Source organism: Phascolarctos cinereus, unplaced genomic scaffold (assembly GCF_003287225.1).
Source record: "Phascolarctos cinereus isolate Bilbo 61053 unplaced genomic scaffold, phaCin_HiC Scaffold_7;HRSCAF=346, whole genome shotgun sequence".
In the NCBI taxonomy this organism is placed as follows: domain Eukaryota; kingdom Metazoa; phylum Chordata; class Mammalia; order Diprotodontia; family Phascolarctidae; genus Phascolarctos; species Phascolarctos cinereus.
Genome location: NW_027556180.1, coordinates 21,250,430 through 21,274,389, shown reverse-complemented (window position 1 = coordinate 21,274,389; position 23,960 = coordinate 21,250,430). Strand labels below are relative to the sequence as shown.

Below are 23,960 nucleotides of genomic sequence, written 5' to 3'. Positions count from 1 at the left end.
TATCTCAAAGAGATCATAAAAATGGGAAAAGGACTCACATGTACAAAAATATTTACAGCAGCTCTTTTTGTGGTGGCAAAGAATTGGAAATTGATGAGATATCCACCGGTTGGGGAATGGCTGAAGAAGTTGTGGTATATGAACGTAATGGAATACTATTGTGCTATAAGAAGTGATGAGCAGGTGGACCTCAGAAAACTTGGAAAGACTTGTATGGACTGATGTTGAGTGAAGTGAGCAGAACCAAGAGAATGTTGTACATAGTAATGGCAGCATTGTTCAATGACCAACTTTAACAGACTTACCTCTTCTTAGCAATGCAAGGGTCTATGACAACTCCAAAAGACTCATGATGGAACATGCTGTTCACGTCCTGAGAAAGGACTATGAAGTCTGAATGGAGATGGAAGCAGACTATTTGCGCTTTGTCTGTTTATTTGTTTCTTCTTTCTCATGATTCCTCCCATCGGTTCTAGTTCTTCTTTACAACATGACTAATGTGAAAATATGTTTAACGTGAATATATATGTAGAACCTATATCAGAGTGCACACTGTCTTGAGGTGGGGGGAGGGAAGAAAGGGAGAGAAAATTTGGAACTCAAAATCTTATGGAAGTGAATGTTGAAAACTAGAAAGAAAGAAAGAAAGAAATGATTTTTTTAAGAGATAGGGCTGCCAAGAAAACCCAATCCAATCTTATGCTGCATTAACAGAAGCATAAGGTATCAAACAACAGAGATTATGATTCCATTGTATTCTGAACTGGCCAAACTACATCTGGAATATTTTATTTATTTAATTATACTAATAATAGTAATAGCTAGTATTGATAGAACACTTTAAAGTTTTTGAGGAGGTGGGTCCTTTTATTATCCCCATTTTACAGAGGAGGAAACTGAGGCAGACAGCAGTGAAGTGACTCACCTAGGGTCACACAGCAAAGTGTTTGAGGTAAGATTTGAACACAGTTCTTTCTGATTCCAGGTTCAGCACTACATCCAATAAAGTAACCACTTAGGTCAACAGGCCCTTAGAGATCATCTAGCTCAACCCCTCATCTTACAGATGAAGAAACAAAGACCTAGATGTGTTAAGTGACTTGTCCAAGACCAGTCAGTATCTACCCAACCCAGAATCAGTCAAGTTGTTGTAACAGAGGATCTTGTTTTTCTTGCTTTCTTTATGGGGTGGGGAAGAGGAAGTGACTGGAGAGAGAAGGTGAATGAGTCTTCATTTGAAAGTAAATTAAAATTTAATAAAAAAAAAAAAGCCAAGTTCTCTTACCCCTCCCCACAAAGCCATTGCAAAATGACAGTGGAGGGGCAGCTAGGTGGCGCAGTGGATAGAGCTCAGGCCTTGGAGTCAGGGGGACCTGAGTTCAAATCAGTCTCAGACCAGACACTTGACACTTACTAGCTGTGTGACCCTGGGAAAGTCACTTAACCCCACTTGCCTCACTAAAAAAAAAAAAGCAAAATGACAGTGGGAATTATATATATATATATATACACACACATACACACATATTTTATATATATATATATATATATATGTCTCAAACGAAGCAGTAGTATTTACCCTAAAATAAGCACGTACGGAAATAAACCAAAAACACCCCAAATAAAGAAAATGTTACATCCCTTCAAAATAATAACTTGTGCTTATGTAGTGTTTTAAGATTCACAAAGCATTTTCCTCACAACAGGCCCCTGCATTTGATAGGGATCAATGATCATCATCCCCATTTAACAAATCAAAAGCAAGAGATAACTAAGGGATAAACAACCCATGGGATAAACAACCCATGTTCTCCATCGGTATTCTTTTCTTAGGCAGTTAGGGTCAAGTGACTTGCCCAGGGTCACACAACTAGTAAGTGTCAAGTGTTTGGTCTGAAGGCATATTTGAACTCAGGTCCTCCTGACTTCAGGGCCGGTACTCTATCCACTGCGCCATCTAGCTGCCCCTTCTCCGTGGATATTCTTACAGTGTTCAGCAAAACAGGGAAAGGCCCGCAGTCTGTGGGAATGCCTTCCCCCCACCCAACCCCAAACTCAGGGGAGGAGAAGGGTGGGCACAGAGTAGCTGCAATCTTTGTATCCGAAGGAATATCCCCCAAGATCAGGGAAAGAGAGGTCCCCCTTTCCACTTGTGAACTCAGTGCCTGGGTGCCAGCAGCACTTTGGCAGGAAGAACATGCGGAAGGAGCCTTGAGCTTCCCTCTAGATACCTCCTTATATTATGCTTGACCTCGGCTGATGGCTAAGTGGGGTTTTTTTAGATTCTATTAATTTTAAGCAATATCAGGACCTACCATATGCACAGGGCTGGGGCAAGGAGAGACGCAGAAATGACCTTCAGTTTGCTCTCCAGGAAGGGAGGAGAGAAACAAGTATTTATTAAGTACGGTGATTTTATCTTATCTCATTTGATTCTCACAACAACCCTGGCAGGTAGGTGCTATTATGATCCCCATTTTACAGAAGAAGAAATTGAAGCAGGCAAGTTTCTTGCCCAGGGTCACACAGCTAGTCAGTGTCTGAGGCTGGATTTGAACTCAAGTCTTCCTGACTCTAGGCCCTGGGCTCTATCCAAACCTAGCCGCCTCTGCTCCACCAGAAGCTAATAACCTAATGGCAATCTTGTGTGGAGGTGTAAGGCATCAAAACTAGAGCCTAAAACACACACACACACACACACACACACACACACACACACACACACACACACACAAACTAGAGCCTCTTACATGCAAAGCAGAGTAGCAGTATCCTCTGGTCTAACAGTTTTACGCATATACATTTAAGAATTAAAAATTAATTCAATTTAAGATTTTAGTTCATCTTCCTTCTATTCTGCTAAAGCAGGAGGAATGATGACCAAACTTGATCACAGAGAACAGGATGAAATGTACACCCTTACTCTCCATTGCGAGGTGGGGAACCATCCTAGACAAGGCACCATATACATTGTCAGGCACAACTGCTGTGTTGGCTGGTCTGGCTTAGTTCTTTCTCTTTGGTGCAAGGGAGGGTCGTATGGAAGAGGTAGAGGTACATCTGAAAACGACTGCATCCTTAAAATTTTAGTAAAGAAAATAATCAAAGAAAATAAAAATAACTCCTAAAATAAACAATAAATACTAGTCTAATCATCAGGCCGGCCAATGCTTGATGACCCACAATAAGGCAGTAAAGCAGCAGGACAGATCATTTAAGAATTACAGACTCTCTTCCTCTCCTCCACTGACTCCTTGTGCATACAATGAGTGATACTTGAGGAAAAGCAAGACTGACTTTTTTGTAGGGTCAGACCCATCCTGGAGGAGCCATATTGGAGGAAGGATAATGAGAAGTTAGGGGATGCTCAAGATGATGCCCCAGAATGATCCAATGAAGGAATTAGAGGTGCTGAGCCTGTAGAAGACAAGAATAATGGGGAACAAGGAGGGCTTTCATACCGAAGAGGCATTAGACTTTCCTCCTGGGCACCACAATGGAAGCAGTGTGTTGCAATGGAAAGATCTCTCCATCTGAAGTCAGAACATTTGGGTTCAAATCTCAGCTTTACTCACTTCTACCTGCAAGTCACTGAATCTGTCTTGGCCTCAGTTTCCTCATCTGTAAAATGGAGAGGCTTCTAAGGTCCCTTCCAATTCTAAATCTATTTCCTTCTCACTCTAAATTGCAGAGACAAAGATATCATTGTGATATAAAGCAGGGGTGCTTACCTCAAGGTCCATAAACTTGGTTTTTGAAAAGTAACTATTTCAGTATAACCGATTTCCTTCAAAATCCTGTGTGTTTTGTGGTAGGCATTTAAAAATATTAGACTTTACCACACGGCATCTCAAAACACTTGGTTTGCTTTCTAATCTTAGGTACTTTATTTTATTCATTTACAAACATTATTCTGAGATAGAGTCCAAGGCACACGAAAAGGTTAAGCATTCCTGGTTTAAAGGAAAACCTCCTAACAAATAAAGTGGCCCCGAAGCAGAACGGGATCCATCTGGAAGGCAGAAGTGGGTGCCTGCAGTGTCGCGGAAAGGTTCACGTTCTGGGCCGAGCTAGACCAGATGACCCTTCAGAGGTCACTCCCAGGTCTGAGCTCCCAGGATGCTACAAGTCTTGCAAACTCAGTCTTCTGTGGTGGGACCAGGGCACTGCTCTCCAAAGGCAGTTCTCCAAGTGCCTGGCACGTGCTGTCGATTGATCGATTGATTGGTTAACTGCCTTTTCTGACTCAAATTCTGGCAGATTTGAAGAAGAACAGAGCCGCTGTCTTTCCAGGGCATGGCACTACCACGATCCTATTCCCTTGTAAAATATTTCAACCTTTGGGCTGCAAGATTGATGGGGCGATTGGTTATTCATGTCTCATGCCTCATAGCACCTCCAGTCCTAGGATAGGCTGGCCACATCAACCACTCCTAAAACACTGTTTGCCTATAATTGGGTCAACAAAGGCAAAGTATAAATGTACAAAGGTCTCTGTTCTCAGCCCACAGCAACTTCTGCTCCCTCCTTCTCAGCCTTTTTCTATAGGACCTGAAGGAAGGGCAGGTAGAGCTTCTGGACAAGGGCTTGGAATGGGTATCTGGAATTGTAAATTCTCCAAGGTCAAGTATGCCCGAGTTTTGCTCCTGGGACTGGATTTCTCAGGGAAGTCAACAATCCTTTACAAACTAAAGCAGGCCAAGGACTTCATGACCCTCCCAACCATTGGCTTCAACGTGGAGATGATAGAGATGGAGGAAAACATCCATCTTACAGTCTGGGATGTCGGAGGGCAGTTCCACATGAGGAGCTTTTGGGGCCATTACTGTGAGAACACGGATGTGCTGGTGTATGTGGTGGGACAGCACCGACCAGAGGCACCTGGAGGACTCCCGAAGAGAATTCAAGCTTCTCCTGAAGAATGAGCACATGAGGCGTGTTCCAGTCCTGTTGCTGGCCAACAAGCAAGATCTGCCCGGCGCCTTCGCGGCCGAGGATGTCACCAGGAAATTCAAGATGAAGAAAATCTGTGGTGACCGGGACTGGTACGTGCAGCCTTGCTGTGCCATTTCAGGGGATGGCCTGGCTGAAGGCTTCTGCAAAGTGACAGAGTTCATCAAAAGCTACAGGAAATCCGCAGAAGCTACCTTGGCCTTCTTCAGGCAAAATCAAAACTACATAGGGATCTCCAGGTATGGAGCGTTACCTAACCTGCCAAACCAGCTGGCGTTTTCTTTACTTCTCCTGTATTTCTTTTTAAAAAAATATTCTGTATTACAAGGGATGGCTTGCTGGGGAAGAGAGGGGAAGGGATATATTTATAAATAAGTCATTTAAAAACCAAAAATTTTTTAAAGTATTGTGCAAAGATAGGATATCAAAGCTGGTTGAAGAATTGTACTTTGTGAGCCAGGAATTTAAACTGAACGACACTAAAACCACTTACTTTTTAAAAAAATATATATTAAATTATGTTTAGTTTTCAACATTCACTTCCATAAGCTTTTGAGTTTTACATTTTCTCCCCTCCCTTCCCACCTCCCTCCTCAAGATGGTGCGAAATCTTAAAACCACTTTCAAAAGTTATTTATTTTATAAGCATTTATTAAGCACCTGGTGTATGCCAAGCACTGTTCTGGGCACTAGAGACAGGAAAACAAAACAGACTCTGCCCCCAAGGAGCTTATATTCTACTGGAGTATGGCGCAGATAAGTCATTGCGGAATATATACAAATTAATTGTTGTTGGGGGGTGGGACATGGAACGGTAGCAGTTGGCTGGGAATGGGATGTAGGAAACCTCTTTTGGAAAAGAAGCTTTGGCTGAGCCTTGAAGGAAGGTAGGGATTCTTGGAAGTAAGGATGAGGAGGAAGAGCACTCCAGGTTTTGTGGGGTGGGGTGGAAGGAGCAGTCTGTACAAAGAAGAGGGAAGGATATCTGTAGGAAAGATAGCGAGTTAGCTATTTAGCTCTTCCCAATAAGGGCGTAGGAGTGTCAGTGAGACAAGCAAGTTGTCATGTGGGTGTTGGGGGACCGTTGTTGTTGGCTGACCCTTCCGGAGGAGCTGTTTCATTTAATGTTTTATTAAACTGCTCAGCACACTATAGTTGGAGGGTTTCTATTTTTAGCCTCCTTGTTTAGCGCTCAGTTGGACGGTTTGAAAGGAGAAATGAAAAGGCGGATTTGGTTCGGCCCGTCAGCCTCTTAGAATGCTCCAACGTTCCCCTACGGGACCGAATAATTTAGTGCATTATCACTTGTCTGCGGCCCCTGGTACATTGTTTCAGCAAGCTCTCGGGGATCCTCTTTCAGAATTAGCTCTGCCCTAAGCCTTGGAGTTCGGTGTGCAGTCCACTCACATGAACTAGCTAGGGAGTAGGGGCGGGGGTGGAGGGGAAATGTGATTTAAATTCTGGAAGGGGGAAATTGTGGCTCGGCATACGCGCAGAAAGCCCCTGCTTTGGGGTACCTTTCACCTGGATCCCAGCCAGGCTGGAAAGAGGGCTGCCCAGAATTTCCTCCCTTACTCTCAAGCCAATTCCACACAGGTTATTTATTGCACAGGGTCTACTCTGGGCCGCTTGGGTATGCTGACTCATACCCTAAAGCTTAGGGGGTGATTTCACAGGCTCGTGGCACCAGCCTAGGGTTTGAGCCTGGACGGGGGCCAGGTAGGCTGTTTGAGAATATAACCACCCTATGAGACCTGCTGCAAGCTCAGATTTATCTCTCAAATCCTAAAAACCTCAGGAGGGTTAGGTCAGTTTCAAGATAATCTGGGAGTTCTAAATCAACTAGCAAGAGGCTCCCTTGAGGTGGGGGCATGAGAGGCAGAGGGGTGGGGTAGGGAGGGGAAGGAAATTTGGCCTGAACTGGAATTCTCCCAAGCATGACTCAGAACGTTCCCGAGGCCTTGGAGCTAACCTCCTCCCCTAGCTCCCCCAAGGCTCCTTCTGACTACGAGCAGAAGTGATCCCACATAGAACTAGAGTCTTGTCAGGTAGGTAAGTAATGCAAGTATTATCATGCCCATTTCACAGATGAGGAAACTGAGGCTCAGAGCAATCAAGAATCTCCCCACAGATACATGGCCAGTACATGGAAGAGCCGGGACCTAAACCCAGTTCTTTCCATGCATTTTGCCACCTGAGTTAGATCCTCCTACCTGTGGTCAGCTATGACCCCTCCAGTCTTTTTAGTTGGTGCCCAATCACTGTTTCCTCAACTGGTGTTTTTCATTACGTTGTCCCAAGTGTACAACCTCACCCTCCTCCATATAGATAATCAGTGGATGTTAGAGCTGAAAGAGGCTCAGAGATTGTCTAGTCCAAATTCCTCTTTGTACATATAAGGAAACTGAGGCAGAAGGGAGTAAAGTTACTTGCCTGAGGTCATTTACACCTAGTAAGAAACAGAACTGGAATTTGGACCCAGGGCTTCTGATTTTAAATCTATATTATGCCGGGACTTAAGCCTCCAGAAATCGAGGAAGGCCACACTAGGACCCAGCCATGGAAGCAGCCTGCTAATGAGAGCTGGACTTGGCATTCAGGAGCCCTGGATTTGAATCTGACCCTTCCTTGCTCAATGTGTGGCTTTGAGCCAGTCACATAACATGTGCAGGCCACAGTTCCCTCCTCCCCAGGTTCTAGTGAGAACAGGTGACATAATGTATACAGATCACTTTACAAACTTTCCCATGCTCTACAAATATAGGATGACTCTTAGGTTGTGAGCCTCCATAATAAGGAAGCTCTAAGAAGGGAGGATTTGGGGGGAAAGACAGTAAGTTGTTTCAGCTGTGTCAAATTTAAGATGTCTAAGGAGTATCCACCAGCATAGAGATCCAGTTAGGTATATCCAGTAGGACCATGAGATAGCCAATAATAATAAAAATTAAAAAAAAGGGATACAGGGAGCAAAGACCCCAGGTAAAGCCTGGAGGTTCCCCCGAAATAAGCAGATGTGACTTGGGGGAAGATCCACCAAGAGACTGGTGCAAGGAGATGCACAGGAGCCAAATCGTGAAATCTAGGGAGAAGGGCGCCTAGGGAAGAGGGTGATCAGTAACATCAAAGGCCGAAGTGAGGACCAAAAGGAGGCCTTTAGGCTTGGCCCATAGGAGGTCATCTGTAATTCTGGAGAGAGACAGGTTCCGGTGAGTGAAGAGGTCGGAAGCCAGGTGGCCAAGGGTTCATTCAGATGATTGGAGAGGAGAGAAAGTGGAGGCAGTGAGTAGAGATAGAGAATGATGGGGGCGGGGTTGGGGAAGACATGAGTGTGTATGAAGACAGCAAGCAAGCAGCCCGAGAAAGGTCCAAAGGCCAGGGTCTGGAGGCCTGTTCCTCTCTGGATCTGTAGGGAGGAGTCAATCACCTGCAGTTCTACAATCTATGCCTGAGTACACCAATGTAATTACATTTGCCTACCTGTTTATCAGACTTTCCTCCATTCCTTTAAAGCACGGGTAGGGAACCTGATTTAAACTCTATCTCATTAAATAACCTTTATCAAAGTCATTACTTCAAAAAGTATCTAATGACTGAGGTAATAAAAAAGCATAGCATAATAGCACCTAGGTAGTGCAGGGGAAAGAAGACTCAACCTGGAGTTAAGAAGACCTGAGTTCAAATCCTACTTGGGACACTCAGGAGCTGTGTGTCCCTGGGCATGTCACTTAACCTCAGTCTTCCTCAGTTTCCTCCTTTGTAAAATGACAATAGATAGATAGATAGATAGATAGATAGATAGATAGATAGATAGATAAATAGATAGATAGCATCTATCTCCCACAGTTTATTGTGAGGGTAAAGGGAGACAATATTTGTCAAGTACTTTGCAAATCTTCAAGTGTTGCATAAATGCTAGCAATTATTTCTTGGGGTATTGGGGTAGGAACTGTAGAATGGTGAGTACTTTGATGATGTCATTTATGATGATAAGAATAAGTACCCAGCATGCTACAATTCCTTCTCCCCTCATCTCAAGATAAAATACAAAAGGACAACTAGCTCAGGTTTGGTTGTGTCCCAGGGCAATTGACTCACAACCGAGAGCAGAGAGTAATAGATTTGGAGCGAGCAGGAACCTCAGAGACCATACCATCCAATCTCTTCATTTTACAGATGAGGAAACTGAGGCCCAGAGAGGTGAAGTGATTTGCCCATGGTCATAAAAGTAGATAGCATCAGAGGCAGGATTTGAACTGAGGTCCTTTGACCTCCACAATCATTATACCCTCCCTCCCCCTGGGCCGATAAATGGAGGAGGAACATAGGGTGACCTGGATGAAGGACACCTAAGCTGTTTTAGCCATCATCTTTTTTACCTGCCTCTATTCTGCTTTGCTGCGGTCATCTCTCTCTCTCTCTCTCTCTCTCTCTCTCTCGCTACCCCCAGGTAACCCCACTGATCTCTACATCTCTACCTCGGTAACAAGAGATGGTCTGGGTGCAATGGGAGCACCTTCTCCAACAAAGGAGCCTTAGCTCTGGACTCAGGCAGTCTAGTTTCAGTCCTCGGAGAGCCTGATCTCTAAAGAAAACATCCAGGCTCTTTTTTTGTGATCCCTGACCTTTTATGTTTCCACTCCAGAAAAAAATCACTTAGGTTTGGCTTATGTGTAGGCGTAGGAAAGTAGTTATTGTACAATTTAGATCAGATATAGGACAGCTATTTATTTCCTAGACACAAATGACATTCTTAGAACACAAAGACTTATAAGTGTAGATTGCCAAAGACTTAAAATACTAAAGAGCAACTTGTAACTTCTATTATTCTCTCAGAAAGTTGATTCTTAAAACACGAAACCATGAAACATTTTGTAGACTTTCGGAATAGCCATTGCACCCTCATCTTAGCTCCACACTGTCTGAGCAACTCCTTTAAGATTCCTGTCTCCTAGCAAGCTAGGTAGTGGCTTGAGCTCTTTTCCCAGCAATGGCCATTTTCTCCTCCAAGAAGCATTTGTTGTAAGTTCAGGGTAAAAATCCCCCCATTGTAGCTGGCACCAACTGAAGGCCTCTAGGGCCTACGATGGATGTCTCAAACTCTTGAGATTGCCTCCAAGACATCACCATTTGGAAACCTATGCTCATTGAAAGAAATCCAAGGAGAAATAGCAGCCAGGAGGGCCAAGACCCAGACTCAGGCTCTCCTAGGAAGCACATGTGCTCACTGTCACATTCAGTCTCCATAGCTCCTGGGGCAGAGGTGGGCAAGAGGGGCTCACCGTGTCATCCCATACCTGTAGAATGCCATAGGGCAGTGGCTCCTTTTAAAGTTTACTGGATGGCCTGGTTCTACTGCTTCAGTGGCCAATCCTCTTTAATTCACCCCACCTTCATCCCTGCTGCTATCACAGGGAGCAAAGAAAGGGTTGTTGCGTTATTTCAAAATCCTTAGGTGCTGAGCACGTGTCTCCTCTCCTCCCCTCCCCAACTGTCCAGTGGAACTTAGCTCAGCTCCACTCATGTTCTTAAGGATATCCCTTCAGTCCCAGAGCAAAGTCAATGGGGCTTCCCCAGAAGGCAATAGTATTAAAGCCTAGTTATCAAAGTCCCTCTGAAGGTAAATAAATAAAAGACATGAGAAAGGCAGGTTAGCTCCTCCCACCACCATTTCTCATTCTCTCTCTTTCCATCAGCCTTTCAGATGTCCTGCCCCTGACCCCTATTGCTTGAACTGCTAAATATTAACACGCTCACTACTGCAATATCTACTTCTCAAGGTTGCTGCAAGGAAAGTATTTTGTAAGCCCTAAAAAGAAATCGAAATGTAAATAATTCTCCTTCATATTACTTCCTTATCCACCACCCTGAGGCCCCTTTTCCAACTCCAGTTCCTGGTACAGAATGCCCACAATAGCCCGAGTGTTTTTCATCCAAAATCTAATCTTATTTCAGTCTTCCTTGTAAAATGGCTAATATCAGCACCAGTGTGTGATTTTTTGCTCTTTAAATTAAAAAAAAAAGAAGAAGAAAGAGAGGAGGGGGGAAAGAGAGAAAAAGAGGAAAGGAAAGAGGGAGGGATGGAGAGTTAGAGGAGGGAGAGAGAGGAGGAGGGTAAGGAGTTGGTGGATTTTGTTTTTATTCCCTATTTCTTTTTTTATGAGCCTTAAAACTACCTTAAAAATCTCCAGAAGAAAGTTTTCTAAGATGGAAATACGTGGTTCTATTCTACAGGGAGCCAAGGGAAGACTCCCCATGCTGCCTTTTTAGATGCAACTAATGGCCACAGAGAGCACGTGGTTCAGCCCCTAGACCACAGATTCCAAACCTTTTTTTTTTTTTGGCAATCTGGAAGTTTTATGAACTTCTCGAAATAAGGTTTTTAAATAATTAAAGGAAACACTTACATTTTAATTAGAGGTTAGTGAAAATAAAGATGTAATTTTTTTTTATCCACATTCGTAGACACCCCAAAATCAATCCATGGACGCTTTGTTAACATCCTTTGCCCTAGACCCCTCAGAAGAAAAGAAAGGGAATGACGGGGAAGCCAGCCAGGATTAAGAAATATCTCCTGGCGAGAGGCCCAGGCTCCCCACAGTTCCTGACAGCTAACCCCTAAGAGTTTCCTAGCCATTTTCTCCTTACTCCTCACTAGCTCCCCTTGCTTCCAAATAGTCACACTGCTATCTCTTTAGATCTCTGCCCACCCTCGGCTGCCACGAAAGACTGGGGGCAGTTTTGCAGAGGGACAGCCCTGTGTTTCCGGTTGTAGGAGTAGTGACTCTTGATTGAGAGAATGCTGAGTATGACTTTGTGTGCCTGCATAAGAGACCTAGATGTAGAAAATTCTGAGAAAGACTTTGAAGATATTCATCAAAAAAGAAGCTCCAGGAGGTGGTTGGTGGGGCGGGGCTAAAAGGCAGACGGAGAGACAACCTCCATTTTCTCGAACTCTACCCCATCCTCTGCCTTCCACTGCTGGTGGCTTGAAACTGAGACAGTTATTGGTTGCTTGGACCACTTAGCAAGTTGCAAAGGCAGGGAGCAGGGGAGATCTCTGAGCCCACGACTGAGGTGTGGGGAGGTATATTCCTAGTGTTACAAGGTAAAACTATGAATGTTTTCCCCACAGAAACTTTGACACACAACGTAAACAAAAGAACATCGTTAAAAACTGACCTCTGTCTAATGTCCACAATCATCTCCCCAGTGCCTCCCTTCCGTATTTGTATAGATGGGAGATTATGGGTGTGGAATGTTGCACACGCCATCAGACAACGTTAAAACATTGATTGGTTTTTTCAAACCGCTTTATAAAAAATCTTTTTTACAAGAGATGGTTTGCTGGGTAAGGGAAGGAAAAAGGAATAGATTTAGAAATAAAGGTGACATAAAAATGGAAGAAAAAAGTTTTGCAAAGAAATATTGATGCAGATGCTGATTATCTTAGCTCAGTACCATAGTTCGGCTACATTCAGTACGATAGCAGGTTTTTGTAGGCCAGCCTGGGAACCTAGCTTCTCCTCCCCACATAGTAGCAATAATAATAAAAGCCCACATTTCTATAGCACTTCACAGCTAGAAGGCGGTTCATTATCTAATTTGTTCTCTGGGAAGTTGTGTGACATTATTTTGATAGGAAAAAGCCATCTATGTTCAACAGAACCACTTAAAAGTGAACTTTTGGAATACAACCTATTAGAAAAGTTGGAGACCATTTTTTTTTTTGTTAAGGAACCTGCTCTACCCACGTCTTCTGTTTGAAGAGAAAACATTTTCCCCACCACATTACGATCTCATCAGGCTCTTTATAGTATTTTATTATCACTATTTATCTTCACTAAGGTAAAGTTTGAGACTCGTCCAAGAGTATCTGATTGAGGATGCCAAGCCTAAGCATCACAGCTCCAAAATGCCCCCTCAAGGAAAAAGAAAAGGGGCCTGGAAATAAATACCACTGAAATATTATTATTTAATTTTGAAAAGTGTTCCCTGGTGCTGGAAAAAAAAATTGCCTTAGGGCACAAGCAGAGACGAATGGCAGTGAATTAAAACACATAAAGCATTGCAATGACCAAGAGATATTAAAATCTATACATCCGCTTGGGAAAAAAAAAGTTTTTGCGCCAGCATCGTGACCATAGACAAAGTGGCCCCTGAGGAACTGAGGTAGGCAGGGGCTCTTCCATGGGAAAAGCCCGAAGTTCTCGGCCGGAGGTCTTGAGGGACTGATGGGCAGGAGATCCCTTAATTGAGCTTCGGTGCTTATGGAGAGAGGTGATCACTAGAGCCGCAGTGATTGGTTTTGGGGGGGGTTTGTTTTGTTCTTCCTGCCCTGCGGCACACTGCAGTTTTCCTCCAGAGAATGAACATGCTCGTTTCCTTCTGAGAAGAAAGTCTCTACTTTCTAACATGCCAAAGCATTTTTACCCAATCTGGGGGCTCCTGTGCCCAGCCACAGAGTTTCCAAGGGCCTCTTGGGGTTTAAGAGTCGCGGGAGCTGATGAATGCTCTGCTCTGTGCTAAAGGTCTGCCGAGCAAAGCAAGCTTTGGGGAGAGACTGGCTGTTTTTTGTTTTGTTTTATTTGTTTGTTTGTTTGTTTGGGGCCAGAGGAGGAGTTTGGTTCTTATTTTCCTACAGTTAGCCGCACTTGCCTATTGGTATTTGTGGCTCGTGTCTCCCTGAAAACCCTGAACACTTGACAAGCCCATAAAGGGCTTTCTAACCTGAGAATTGAACAGGCAGGTAAGTGTTACTTTTAGCAACTCAAATATCAAAATCAGAGAATGTGAAAGAAGCCCCCTGCAAACCTTTAGAGTTAGCTATCATCCTCCACAGCAGGGTCACTATCATTATGAACAAATCTGGGTTTATCTTAAAAAGAAGATAATGGGGGGGGGAGGGTTAGCCATTTGTTTCTAAACACATATAATCTGGGCCTCCTCTCTCCTCATCGGTGGAGATCAATGCCCTGAGACTGTGGGAGGGGAGGGGAGGAAATGGTGAGAGCCAGAGAGAGGAGGACTCCAGGATCTCCAATCTCTGGGGTCTCTGATGTAACCTTGGGCACTGCCAGCTTCCAGCTTTGAGAGGGAAGAGAAAAGATGTCCACCCTCCTTCATGTTACTGAAGGTTAAATTGGAGATAATCAGTAGGGTGAAGGCACTAGTACTGAGGGGAATTGAGAAAGGCTTCAGTAGAAGATGGGGTTTTAGCTGGGACTAGAAGTAAGCCAGGGCAGGCAGGAGATAGAGATGAGGGGGGAGAGAACTGGGGATTTGAGGAGAAAACATCTAGAGTTGAGAGATGGAGTGTTTTGGTGTGAGGAGCAGGGATGTCACTGGATCACAGAGGCCAAGGAGCAGAGCGGGAGGAAGAGTAAGGTACAAGAAGTCTAGAAAGGTAGGAGGGGGACCAGTCATGAAGAATCAGTCCAAATTGCCTAGAGGGCCCATTATCCCTTCAGCTGTTTTGCCTCTGCCTGAAAGGCAGCATGAAGTGGTAGAAAATAGACTGGGTTTGGTGCCAGAGGACCTGGATTCAAATTCTCACTTTGCTGCTTATTAGTTTTGTCTATAATATTGGGTAAGTCACTAATCTCTCTGGGGCTCAGTTTCCTTCTCTGTAAAGCAAAGGGGATGACCTTTAAGGCCCCTTGAAACCCCAAGTCTGTAATCCTATGACTAAAGAATTGAGACCTTTGTTCCAGCTGGATCTCTTAGCGTTTTATGTTTGTTGTTTGGAAATACAGTAGAAAACGCACCGAATAATTCAGAGGACCTAGGCCAGAGATGAGTCTGTCTTTCAAACACTGCCTTTCCCATGCATTATACTTGAGAACTTTGGGAAGTCACAGCCTTCCAGGATCTCAGTTTCTTCATCTATGTGTATCTCTGAGCCTATGTATAGACAACTTTAAATTAGTTAACAAATTTTGGTTCACTAATAAAAGATCAAAGATTTAGAACTGGAAGGAAGCCTGGAGTTCATCTAATCCAAATCCCTCTTTTTTTCAAGGCAAGTCAACAAGCATTTATTAAGCTCCTGCTATATTCCAGGCACTGTGCCAAGTTCTGGAGATACAAAGAAAGGCCAGAAAACAGTCCTGCTCTAAATACAACATATAAACCACTATATACACTATACATATATATACATATATATGTGTGTGTGTGTGTGTGTGTGTATATATATATACCATGTACTACCTACAGTAGAAGGTAAAGTTGGGCTAATCTCCAAGGGAAACGCATTAAGAAGGAAGAGCAGGACAGGCTTCCTGAAGAAGGTGAGGGCTCGAAGGAAGCCAGGGAAGCCAGGAGGTCGAGATGAAGAAAGAGAGTTCCAAGAATGGGGCACAGCTAGTGAAATTCCTAGAGTCGGATTATTGCGCGTCTTGTGTGAAGAACAGCAAGGAATTGGATGTCATTGGATTAAATGGCACTAAGGTATGAGAAGACTGGAAAGGTAAGAAGGGGCCGGGTGACACGTTTGATTCTGGAGGCAACAAGAAGCCATTGGACTAAATTAAGTCAGAAAAATGAAAGAACCTGGTCCTCTGACTCCATAACTTGTTCTGCTACATCCCGAGACTCCTCTAACGTTCGTTCTGTGGTTCAGGTACCGTCTTGAAATAAGATGACGGCCTGCAAAATTTTCTCAGATGGACATTTCTCCTGTCACTTTAAATGGATTTCAATTAATGTGATACATGTGTATGTAACCTTTATGTCAAAGACTCTTGTGGCATCAAGAGCTTGGAAACACTTTAGGGGATATTCTCATATCTCCTGACTCAGAGGCCCAGGAAAACCAGAAAATCTTTTTATTATGCGTGCAAGTCATTACGCTGAAACTGTGTGCCCACTTTCAAGCATGTCCTTTGCAGTATTACAGAAGGAAATGTTGTTTTTTTTAAATAGGAGTACAGCAAAGCAGAAAGCCTTCAATGAGTAACCTTTTGTCATAAGGATCCCCAGAAAAATCCCCCAATAACTTTGCTTCCATGTTGAATGATTACTTAAACTGAGGCCTCAAGAGGGCAGTGGAAAGTTGCCCAGTGTACGGTATGAATCAGTTAGAGGATAGCTATTTATTTCCTCCACGCAAAAGAAATTTTAAATAATAAGTCTGTCACAAGCATACATTAACTTAAAACCAGTTGGAGAACATCTACCCATAAACTGTAGAGTCCATCTTGGATGGCAGATCAGACCATGCTCCATGCCTCTATGACATTATTATCATTATTACTATGACTTAGCTCTAGTGACCTAACCCCAGACCAGACCAGGGAGTCTCTCTTCCATAAGCCCTTTGACTTTGCTCCCTTCAAACCACGATTCTTCAAGGACTTATATGAGTAGAGAGTTAGCTGCTGGCTCCAATTTCTTTCGCGCTCACCTCGTACTGGTTCAGTTATGATGATCAAAAACTCTCACATCCTTTCATCCTCTAGCACCAGGATTATTGTCCACCCCAGGGACTGTTCTCTGGTTGACTGTGAGCTGACACAGTATCCCGGTTACAGGTCCATGAGAACATGGGGATGAGATTAGTGTCCAACAGGAGGACTTTTATTTTTATCTGTGCCTGGACTATAGTAGGTGCTCAATAGATATATGTTAAAATTAATTGAATTTGTCAAATCCCCTCAGGATAGCAGCCATTTTTGCCAGTTTACTAGCCCTAACAGGATTACAGGCATTTATCACCTCAGTCCAAAGCCTGCAGGGCACTGGTGGGGCAGGTAGGTGGAGCAGTACATAGAAGGTGGGACCAGAGTCAGGAAGACTCACTTTTGGGAGTTCAAATCTGGCCTCAGACACTTTCTAGCTGTGTGACCCTGGGCAAGTCACTTAACCCTGTTTTCCTCAGTTTCCTCATCTGCAAAATGATCTGGAGAAGGAAATGGCAGACCACTTCAGTATCTTTACCAAGAAAACCCCAGATGGGGCCATGGAGAGTCTGAAATGATCTATCAATAGCAACCAGTGCTGGTTTCCTAAATCAAATTATGAGAGAGGCAATACTGGTGAAAATTCCCAACATCATATATACACATACACACATGTGTGCATGTATGTGTACACATGTATACATGCACATATAGATAGGTGTGTGTACTTATAATGTATGTATCCGTACATATATGTATATACATACATACACATATATGAAGAGATTACAGAAATATGACTGCATCCAATTAGGTCTACAGTTCATATTATATACTTATTTTGACCTTCCATTTGCTTTTCTTCGTTATCTTTTTTTTTATGATTCCCATCATCACAGATAAGCATTTAAATGAAATTGTGAGCAGTAAGATGAATCACCAGATTATTGTCCTGATCTCTTTCCCAAAGGAGAGGAGATGCCGTGGCCAAGTTCCATGTTGCATGACTAGGCAGTGATATGTACAGATTGCATTTTTGATAGTGGACATAATCAGCAAACTTCCGAGGGCAGTGAGAGGAGGGGTGGTAGAACTAGAGAGAAAGGGAAGACTCGAAGTCAAAGTAACATGAATGACAAAATGGAGATTCCCACCCAAAAGCTTGGGGTAACTTCTTGAGGTCCTCCCAGCAAAGCTCCTCTCAATTCAGTGCTGTGTGTAAACTGATGTGCTAGGTGCTAGGTAAGGGGGAGCCGTGAAGACCCAAATGGTGTCGTTCATTAAGATCACAATCTACTGAAAATATTCTAATTATTTGTCCCATTGCTACTGGATCCCAGGGTTCCCTTTCTATTCCTGTCACCCTAAGGTAAAAAAGAGGGAGATTTCTCCACCGATAACCATCATGTTTAGCTATAGCTTTCCCCCATTTTTCCTTTGCTGGGAGTACTCTTTTTCTTATCTGTTTACTGTAGTCCAACCTACACAGTTCATTTTTTACACCAGCATAAAATTCATTTAGTATATCATCATATGAGGCAGCTAGATGTTTCAGTAAATAAACTCTGAGTTCAAATCCAGCCTCAGATACTCACTAGCTATGTGATCCTGGGCAAATCACTTAATCCTGTTTGCCTCAGTTTCCTCATTTGTAAAATGAACTGGAGAAGGAAATGGCCAACCACTCCAGTGTCTTTGCCAAGAAAACCCTAAATAGAGTCACAAAGAGTTGGACCTGATGAATCAACCAAAAACAACAGCTTTCAAAGAAATTTTAAAGGTCTTATTTAAATGCCCATCACAGTCCACCTCAGGACCTGAAAATGTCATTTGGGTGGGAAGGTAGGACCCCTGAGGCTCAGCAGCTCAGCAGATTCTCAGTGATAAGGACAGAATTCAGAGCCTACTGGTTCTAGATTCTCAAACTGCAATCCCTGCATTGGGGCAAACCACTTTATTCTGCCAAGAGACGTTAGCTATGACAACTACTAGAAGCAACTTTCTCCTCATATGGTTCTCGAAAATTCTCTAAATAATTTTACATTGCTTCACGGTGGGATGGGCACTTTCAAAAATTTGCATTTATCTTTATAGACATCTTATATACATTTAATTTTTTATTGGAGAGCTCTAGCTGGAGTCTAACTCAATCATAAGATACCTTATAAATATTTCCACATAACCTAGGTTTCCCAGGGGAAATTTAACAAGCAAAAACTTAACTTGAGGGTATTTCTAAAGGGGTAGTTTGAAATGGAAACTATTACTGCTGCTAATTACTTTTGTTTTAAATCTAGGAAATGATTTCAAGAAAATATCTTTAAAGCTACATTCAAAGAAAAGTCATCTGCAGCAATCCTGTCAATATCTGCCAAGTCATGAGATAATCTCTCTTCCAATTTCTCTGAATTTTGCCATAGCTAAATTAATAAATGCCCATCTGTAAATTCCTCCCCAGAGGAAGCCAGTCTTTTGGAAGTACTGCTCAATTTTTATATTTAATAACAGCAAACTGGCATTCCCATTTACAGGAGTTTTTCCTCAGATTCTAAGTGTAGAGAATGACACAGCTTCTTTTTAAAATAAATTCTGCTGTGTGTATTGTTCTTTGTAGCAGTTCATTCAGCATGGTTATTCTCAACTTGCCATCTGACAAGAAAGAATTGGAAAGCTAACATTTTGTAGCTAAGCCATTAGTAAAAATTATCTAGGGTGGTCCATTTCTTAATGCCAATTAAAAGTAACAGGAAATCTAGCTCAAAATACCAAGTCAAGAAGAATGTTGCTCCCTTGGCTTGTTCCTTAGCTATTCTGGGGAAGGCAAGCAGTGATTTTCCACCTCTCCCAGGCTGAGGAGTATTTTCAACCAAACCACAGTCATCATGGTTAGCCATATCTCATTGTTAGAAACGTTAAAAGGTCAAACCACTTCTTATCAAAAATGAATTGTAAAATAGATTCAAGAATATTGATTAAAAAAAAACTGATTGAAAATCTTATGTGCCCATGGATCTGGAATAATGCCCAATATGAAAGACATCAGGGGGAACAGAGAGAAATAGATGCCATTTGGGATAGTGAACAAGCTATTGGCTTCAGCATCAGAGGACCAGGGTTGAAACCCTGCCACTGCTATTTAGGACCTGTGAGATTCAGCCAATCCGCTTCACTTTTCTAGTATTCATTTTTCTGATCTCTAAAATGGGGAGAGGGACAGAGACAGACATTTTAAAATGATAAAAACAAGTACAGGAAGTAAGGGAATTTTGAAAAAAAAAGTGTTCATTATTATGCTCTACTTCTCTTGGGCATAAAACTCAAGAAACCCAATGGCTGAGGGCAGGAAGGGACTGTTCTAAGTTCTTTAGTCCCTATGATTCTGATTTGTGTTTAAAAAGCCAAAAGCTGAAAATAAAAGACTTAATTTCGGCAGATTAGAGGTTTGAACCAGATGACCTGTGAGGTCCTTGTGAAATGAAACCTTTTTTATCCATATATTTGGCAAGGCAATGAAGGAGTAATTTTCTTAAAAATTCAGATAATTGATCTGAATCTAAATTGATCTGAAACGAACTGAACAGATAATCTATATGTTTGTGTAGATATATCTACAATGTGACTACTGAACAAGTCGATTAACCTATCCGGTGCTTACTTAGCACAGTGCCTGGCACACAGTAGGCATTTTGCAAATGTTTACTACCTGATTATCTATGCCTTATTAGGTTCATCTATAAAGACTGCTGGTTTACCCTAGAGAACCATGTGAGAATTCATTCATTCATTAACCAAAGACGGTCAAATGCTTTGGAAATGCAAAGAGCTAGTGGCATGCTAAGTAGTGATACCCAAAAATGGAATGCCCTTTCAAAGAGACTAAATAAATGGAAAGAAAACAAACAACTTTAGAGGTCACTAGGGAATAGCAGAGACTTAGAATTTTCAATCTTGAAAAAGATGAGTAATACTTAGTTGGGAAAGTTGAAAAGAAGAAAAAAGGAGTAAAATGTTCTATTTCAGAATGCTCTGTTGGGAAGAGCATGATGCAATGGTCATTACATGCCCCCAGTAAGAATGCCAAGAGGCAGTGTGGCATTGGCAATTGAGCGTCAGCGTTGCAGTCAGGAAGGTCTGAGCATAGTCAGCTAAACATTCAGGAGATTAGGAGGGGTGTCTTTTATGAGGTAGCATTTGAGTTGAACTTTGAAAGAATCTAGGGCTTCTAAGAGGTGAAGATATGGAAAAAGTCCATTTGAGGTATGGGGAACGGTGTGGAGAAACGTATTGAGATATGAGAGGGAGTGTCCAGTTCAAGGAACAGCTAGTAGTCCAGCAAAACCAGAGTGTATAAAGGGGAATAAAAGTAAATAAGACTGGAAAAGTAGGTTACAGTAAGTGTGGAAAGCCCCACATGCTAGGTTGGGTGGTTTCTAATTTATCCTAGAGACAACAGGGTGACACTAATGCTTTTTGAACAAAGGAGAACAGGCAATACCAGGACTCCACAGCCAAATAAGGTTAAGGTTTAATCAGTTACTTAGCATTAGATCCATGTAGACAGAGAAGTTGAATGACTGAGGGTCAAAAAAATACCTCCTTTTCCTGAAGCTCTGCTTTGTGGCTAGAATGATAACTAACGACAGGGAGAACAGCAAAATGTTGATGTGTTCATCCAAGTATTGACATAATTCCATTTTGATGATTATAGAAAACTATTATGGAAAGATTTGACCTCTTTCACCCTGAATTTCCAGGATTTAAAGATATTAGTATTATCTTCATACATCTGTGTAGCTTTTTAAAGATAATAGACATTTTCTTTGTAAAGATAACAGATTTTTCCTATGGCTAGATTTCATTATGTAATCACACAGGACTTTCTAAATGGCACTAATATACTAGAAGGTAAATGCATTGATTATATCAATGATGTTCATCATTTTATTACCTCAAAAGCTTATTTTAAAAAATACTTTTTCACAGAGAATCTTTGCTTGTATTTAATTTCTGAATGCTGAATTTCTAATCTTCCCCAGGACGTGATGCTCACCTTTACAATTCAAGAAAAGGGAATGGGAAAAGCATTTCATCTAAATTCCAGCTCAGACTCTTTGTGAAGGGGTTGTCCACGTGGGAGTCCCTTTTCCTGAGCGGTTTGTGTCTGAGAGTTTGGAACTCGGTGTTTTCTACATAGAGTTGGGATGATTTGCTCCAAATACATTTCTGAGAGTGTGCCCATATTGAAATGCATCTACCATTTTTGAACCCTCTTGAGCTTCTGAACATTTTCCTACAATTCTCTCTTGAGATCTGGATACCTAGAAAAGCTAAGAATCACTTGTCAGCTTGGAGATCCTCTTCCCAGGTACGAATTGGAGTGTAGGACAAAATGCACAGGATTGAAAGTCCAAGGACATTAGTCCCTATATGATCCATAATATCCCTGGTCAAGAATTTCAACTGTCTAGACCTCTTTTTCCTCATCTTCAAAATGGGAAGAGGGTGGGGAATTAGGTAGTTTTGAAGCCTCTTCCCATTCTAAATCTCATTGTCTTTAGCAGCTTGGATAGAATGCTGGACCTAGATTCAGGAAGACCTGAGTTCAAATCCAGCCTTAGACATTAGCAGGCAGCCCCTTAACCTCCACCTGCCTTAGTTTCCTCAATTGTAAAATGGGGATAATAATAGCACAGACCCTACAGGGATGTTGTGAGGATCAAAGGAGATAATATTTGTAAACATACAGCACAGTGCTTGGCATGCAGTAGGTGCTATAGAAATGCTTATTTCCTTCCCTTTCAGACCATGTGTTTATATTTCAACGCTGGACATGTGATTTTTTCAGTGTAGAGATCTCCCAGTGAAGAACTTCCCTTACCAAGTCATTTATTAAAATGTTAAGTAAGAAAATGCCCTGGTGTTCCCTGTTTATACTTTTCCTATGTTTTCTTTCCTATTTTATAGACACTTCCCTGGCTATGACGAACCACCTTCCCACCCACCATCCCATGGTATCTCCAATTTATTAATAGCCCTTGGCTCTAATTCTCTTACACTTGATTCCAGCCAAACCAGTCTATCTATTCCCTGATTCTACCCTGTAATTTCCCAGTATCATGCTATTTTTTTTCACTTGTCCTCGATACATTTTTAAAATTTCAGTTATCAAGCGTTTATTTCCCACCAACACCACCACTGACAAAAAAGGAAAAGAAAAGAAAAAGAAAAGAAAAATCAGACTTTGTAACCAATAAGGATAATCGAGTGAAACAAATTCCTATATTGTCCATGACCAAGAATATGTACGTCGTTCTGCATAGAGGTCCATCATCTCTCCAGTAGGTAATTCGTCATCAGTTCTCTGGAATCACAACTGATCATTATATTGAGCAGAGTTAAGTCTTTCAAACTTTATTTTTACAATGTTTATGTTACAGTATAAGTGGTTCTCCTGGTCCCTTCACTCAGCATCTGGACAAACAATTCTTCACAGGTTTCTCTGAAATTTTCTCTTCACTTCTCCAAGCACAATAGCATTCCATCACATTCTTATGTCATCACTTTTTCAGCCATTTATGGGCATCTTCTTTTTCAGTCCAATTGATGGGCATCTTCTTAGCTTCTAGGGTTTTTTTTTTGTCACCACAAAAAAAAGGGCTTCTAGATATACCTCTTGTACCCATTGGACCTCTTTCTCTTTCTTTGATCTCCTGGTGGTATTGGTGGGTCAAAGGGTCCCAGCATCACACCTATGCTTTCGACTTCCCCTCGCTTCTACCTTGTCTCACTCTTGTCTGAGCAGACCTCACCCATCCTTCACGGTCCACCCAATACGTCACCTTGCCACGTACACCTCTAACCTCTTGTTCTCCATTCCATTTCCTATAAATTCCTCTAAATTGGTGTATGCCACCCCAGGTCCCCAGTACTTGGACAACAAGTCAATTGCCTAAGCAAAACAAGAGAAAAACATGCCTGGACTATAGTTGATGAGGAGAAAAGATCTAGAGGCTCTAGTGAATTTCAAACACCATGTAACTCAAAGACAAAGGCAAAAATAGTTCCTTCTCTCAAGGAGTTTACAATCTAATCAAGGATAGCCAGATGTCCATTTACAGTATCCACAAAATAAATACGAGGTGAGGCAGCAGCCTCCTCCCCAAAGCTGATGTGATCTTAAACTACATTAAAAAAGGCATTGGCTCCAGAACCAAGAAGTGATTGATCTGCTATGCTATACCTTTGTTAGAGCACTTCAGAAAGGCCCCTGAGCTAAGTCCCAAAGGAAGCTAATGACTCCGAGAGGCAGAGATGAGGAAGGAGAACACCTTGGGTTTTGGGGGACAGCCTGTGTAAAGACAGGTGGGCACATGGCATGGCATGTGTAGGGGAACAGCTGGCAAGTCAGTTTGACTGGAACAGCAAGTGAGTGAAGAGGGATATTAATAATATAAAAAGGTGTAAAAGACTAGAAAGGTAGGAGGCAGCCAGGCTAGGGAGAATCTTCCACACTAAGCCCTGGGTTTTGTATTTTATTCTAGAGGTCCTTGAGACCCGGGTCCTAGTCCTCACTCTACCATCCCCCAGCTGGCAACCTTGGAGAAGTCA

General features: G+C 42.4%; 1 protein-coding gene across 1 annotated transcript; it reads left to right on the top strand.

The window, feature by feature from the left end:
• Window positions 1-4,500: 4,500 nt before the first annotated feature.
• ARL14 (ARF like GTPase 14) lies at window positions 4,501-5,492 on the top strand. The gene is given in 2 exon segments (XM_020989063.1): window positions 4,501-4,859; window positions 4,861-5,492. Coding segments are annotated over 2 exon segments (735 nt in total). The 5' UTR covers window positions 4,501-4,592; the 3' UTR covers window positions 5,329-5,492.
• The last annotated feature ends 18,468 nt before the right edge of the window (window positions 5,493-23,960 follow it).